General features: G+C 39.4%; 1 protein-coding gene across 1 annotated transcript; it reads left to right on the forward strand.

The window, feature by feature from the left end:
- The first annotated feature begins 766 nt into the window (after positions 1-766).
- Positions 767-3,521, forward strand: LOC149024840 (Tetratricopeptide repeat (TPR)-like superfamily protein). The gene has a single exon (XM_089143004.1). It carries the CDS (start codon positions 1,373-1,375, stop codon positions 3,191-3,193), a length of 1,821 nt encoding a protein of 606 aa, XP_088999130.1. The 5' UTR covers positions 767-1,372; the 3' UTR covers positions 3,194-3,521.
- The last annotated feature ends 1,620 nt before the right edge of the window (positions 3,522-5,141 follow it).

The raw sequence follows: 5,141 nt of genomic DNA on the forward strand, positions 1-5,141 counted from the left end.
TATTTGGCCTGTATCCGCTCCTTGGTTGTGGGAACTTTGTGTAAGCGTTTCCTTGGACTGTGCCGCTTGAATAAATGACTTTTCTACCCAAAAAAAAAAAAAGACAAGTTGTTCAATACGAAACCATGCCTGATAAGCGAGATTAGGAAGATCAACACCATCAATTGACTTCAAAAAACGGTCAGGAGCAGAATAATCTCTTGTCAGAAACCCTAGTAGATCTTGGCTTTTGACTAGAGACTGAAAATGAGTTTGCCAAAGGATAAATTTCTCCGAATTCAGATGAAGCGACACAAAATTCGTAACATTAAGTGTGCTTGGATAAGGGAATAGAGAAGGAACAGAAGAATTTGAAAGGGTTTCGGTCGAAAAAGACGATACCATGAAACCAAGAGGCAAATAACTCAACCAGGTTTTCTTTGTTTCACGAAAAACAAGAAAAACAAGAAAAACAAGAAAAACGAAAAAGATTTGCACGAGAGCAGAAATCTAGAAAGATCGTGTGAGGCTTGATACCATATGGAAAGTAATATGTGTTTTATTAATTATGATATGGTATATATATAGCATAATCATAAATTCATAACTCCCTAACAATTTTCATACTACAAGATTTCGATCCCAAACAAATTTCATACTATAAGATTTCGATCTCGCACTGTTGGCAGCACAAAATTGAAGTTGAACCCAAAGCTGGCGGCTTCCCAAAACCATCAACAAAACCATCAACAGCGTCACTTCATTTTATCTATCAGAACACCATGTTACATGTACAAGAGTTTTCTTTCCCCCTTTAAACAGGGAGAAGATGTGAAGTTGTGAACCAAGAAATGGGTTTGTTAAACAACCAAGTAAGCCTGTCATTTGTTCACATCTACGTCGTAAACTTTTTCGAACTTTTGAGAGAGAATCTTTATGTTTCCTAAGTTCGATATCGATAAAGCTTTCGTTTTTTCAATCTCCATTTGGATGATCGATCATATATACCTGATGCATCTTCGGTTTTGGATTTTCTAATGGGGTGAGATAACAAGATTGTAAACCTTTATGGCTCCGATGCCTGATCATGGGATTTTCATATTGAGATTTGTGATATTTAAAAACAATGGGGTCCCCCACGAGCTTGGAGAAGTTTTGGAGGGTTAGGTTTGATTAAGTTGATCACTTGGGCTGCCATGATCATTGATCAATAGACTCCTGAGTCCTGAGAATGAGCCATGTGGGAATAAAGTTCTTGTTCCTTAATTCATTTATCAGGGATGGTTTCCTTTAGTGATTCATAAACTGTTTGTTCTACCAGAAACAAAAAGATTTGCAAGACTGGATTGGTGGCTTTAACTGGTTTGGGTCCCGAATACCTAATGTGGGACTCATGCTTCCGAAACGCTTTTCTTCAATCCTCCACTGCTCTGCTTTCTTTCACAAACATAAGAACAGAACTATTACCTCATCATCAACCTTCACTAAACAAGCCTTTGCCTCTCTCTTGCAGTCCACTTCTTTACAGTCCCATCAGCTCAAGCAGATCCATGCCCTTGTACTCACCACTGGTTTGTCCATTAAAAACAGCCTCATCACTCAACTTCTCACCTGTCTCACTCTATTAGGTGACATGACTTACGCCCGCCTTCTTTTTGACGAAATGCACAAGCCACGGTCTTTCTTATGGAACACCCTCATTAAAGGATATGTGAAAAATGGCCTCCCCATTGAGGCTGCTTCCGTTTACCAGATAATGCACGAGCTTGGTGTTCGTCCAGATTCGTTCACTTTCCCTTTTGTGCTTAAGGCTTGTGCTCAAATAGATGATTTATGGGTTGGCCAAGAGATTCATGCCCATGTTGTCAAATTTGGGCTTGACTTTGATGCCATTGTGAGGACTGAATTGATGCTGTTGTATGCCAAGTTTGGGGATATGGATTCTGCTGATTATCTGTTTGAGACAATGACTGAAAGGGATTTAATAGCTTGGAATGCTTTTATTGCTGTTTACGTGCAAACAGGGAATGCAGGAAAGGCCCTTGCAATGTTTCATGAAATGGTCTTCGCCGGGATTAAGCCTGACTCGGTGACTGTTGTGAGCACTCTTTCAGCTTGTGCTGACTTGGGCTGTTTGGAAACTGGTAAGCAGATCGACAGGTTTATAATCAAAGAGAATCTCAATAGCAATTTGTTTGTTAATAATGCACGTCTGGACATGTATGCAAAATGTGGTGGCATTGAAGCCGCAAGATGTCTGTTTGATGAGATGCCCCAGAGGAATGTTATCTCATGGAGCACAATGATTGGAGGGTATGCCATGAATGGGAACAGTGATGAATCACTGCATCTTTTCTCTCTGATGAAGAAAGCACGAGTGCAACCTAATGGCGTCACTTATTTAGGAGTTCTTTCTGCATGTTGCCATGCAGGATTGGTGAAAGAAGGGCAGAGTTATTTTAGCGAAATGGTCAAGTCCAGTGACTGCAATCTTCAGCCAAGATTAGAACATTACGCCTGCATGGTTGATCTTCTTGGTCGGTCTGGATGTCTTGAAGAAGCTTATAACTTCATCAAAAGTATGCCCATTGAACCAGATGCCGGGGTCTGGGGAGCTCTGCTGGGTAGCTGTACAATCCATAAGAATATCAAACTTGGCCAGCAGGTGGCAGATATTCTTTTCAATTTAGCTCCTGAAATTGCCTCTTATCATGTGTTGTTGTCCAACATCTATGCAGCATCTGGAAGGTGGGGGGATGTTGAGAAGGTGAGGCAAAAAATGAGAAAGAAAGGAATGAAAAAGGTAGTTGCGTATAGTGCTGTTGAAGCAAACAACGAGGTTCATCTTTTCCATGGCGGAGACAGATCTCACCCAGAGTCTTCAAGTATATATGAAGTGTTGGCAGAATTAGTTAAGCAGGTAACTAGTATTGGTTATGTCCCAAATACCAGTGAAGTACTGCATGATGTGCAAATGGAAGAGAAGCAGGCTACTTTAAGTGCTCATAGTGAGAAGCTTGCTGTTGCATTTGGCCTTATAAGTGTGAGATCTCCGTTTCCCATACGGGTTATAAAAAACTTGAGGATTTGTAACGACTGTCATACTTTCATGAAATTCACGTCTAAAGTTACCGATAGAGAGATTATCATGAGAGATAAGATCCGTTTTCATCACTTTAAGAATGGTTCTTGTTCCTGCGGAGACTTTTGGTGACTATCAATATAGCCAATTTTCCTCTTGTTGATATTGACCTGCTTGGAGCTGGCATATAATGAGTTTGAGCAGTTTGGTTCAACTTAGTTATGAGTTGAAGATAAACTATTTACCAATGGCTAATTTGTAATCTTCACCACCCAACAGTAGGGATGTATATGATTTGACTTTGAAATCTTTCTATGCATCATGGGGATGAGGCTAGTTTATTATGTGAATCAAGGCTCCATCATGAGTAGAACAGAATTTACTATATTTGTGGATACAAGAATAGTTAAGATGGTATATTTTTACGGTTAAACTATCAGAATTTTGATAGTTTGCCGTGGCCAGGCCCAGCGCCATTAACTCAAGGACCAAGCCAGCTAACCCTGAATCTATTTTTCCCCCCAGCAGTGCTGCCTATGTTAGCCCTCTAGCCAAACAAATAGTTATTCAAATCCTTCTAGTCCCTTAAACATTTTCCAAGATTAAGGTCAGCTTCAATCTGGTTTTCCTGTTCTTTTCATTGTATCTATTTTAATTCATTTCATGGAATATGTAAGGAATTCCTCATCCTTTGAAGCTCCAGGGGCCTTGTACTAGAAACTTACACTGCTGCAGACAGCATGCACCTCTGCCTTTCTTGCAGGAGCTGTACAACTAAGATTACCTCATCAGTTCCTCATTACTACCAAGGCCCCTCTAGATGGAATTCTGGACTTGATCTGTCTACTCTATTTTAAAGCTTATCAGATTCTTAAAATATATTTCACTGTGTACCATATGTCAAATTATCAGAATTTCACTTGAATTCACAATTCATAGTATTTAATTGAATGCAAGGTACCAACAGGAATTGAATTTGTTATGGTGAAGATCAGGGCTTCACTAAGACTTGGAATACCTTTCCTGCTGATGAGCTTGTCAAGTTTTCCCCCTTCTCATGAAGATCAATACTAGAAGGACCTCAGGTGAGCTTATCTAAGAGACCCTTTTGATGCACTTGTACCACTTCAATCAAGATCGACCATATTGTTTGATTGGTATTGATATTGGCTACCTTATTACCAAAAAAAAGAAAATTGATATTAGCTAATTGACCAATACATATAGTCTGGCACAATATGATTTTGGCTTTTCAAAAAATGTTGCAACTTGGAAGTGAACCAAATTACAGCCAATATGTATCAGTATCATCGACAATATACCATGAACTTTACCCATGGTTAAAAGCAATCATGATCCCTGTTCTTTTACGTTTCTGGTAATGAGTGCTGTCATTTACTCTATTTGTGGTATAAAAAACATCTTTCAGAGCCTGGGTTTTCCCAGTTTATGAATCGATTAGCAAGGATTCAAGCGGATAGACCAATGGTGGTACCATGATGATGCACTCTTAAAGCTGAGTACTAGCGCGCTACAGCAGAACTTTTGTATTACAACATCAAAACCCAAAAAGAGTTGCCCCACTTTATGAATAGATTAGCAATGATTCAAGTGGATTCATTAATTAATAGTCGTACCCAGATGATAATTTCTTTTTTTTTGGTAGAAAGATGATAATTTCAGTGTTACAGGCAAGGACAATCAGGTCTTGGTGTATTACAGGTAAAGTTTTGAACTACAAAAAGGCTTAAAACCATCAGTTCCTTCACGGGGAAGGGAGTGAAAATCATGAAACTGCATTGGATCATTTGGAAAGCAGCCAACAGTATGCACCAAGAAGAAGAGTGTTCCCTTGCATCTCTGTATGAAAAATGATGATGAACTGGGTACTTGGAACAGAATTGCCCATCATTTTGCTGATGCAGGAACAGTGGTTTTCAGCTGACTGAAGGGATGATTTGGCAAATACAAGTCTTCGAATAATGTGTCGGTAAAGACCTTCTTGCCAAAATGGCTTAGAGCTAACCTGGTAAAAATTACTAAATGGTACTAGAACCTGATTTGAGTTAGGTTGCAACAG

Source organism: Hakea prostrata, chromosome 2 (assembly GCF_041222555.1).
Source record: "Hakea prostrata isolate BN-2017 chromosome 2, UWA_Hpros_2, whole genome shotgun sequence".
Lineage (NCBI taxonomy): Eukaryota > Viridiplantae > Streptophyta > Magnoliopsida > Proteales > Proteaceae > Hakea > Hakea prostrata.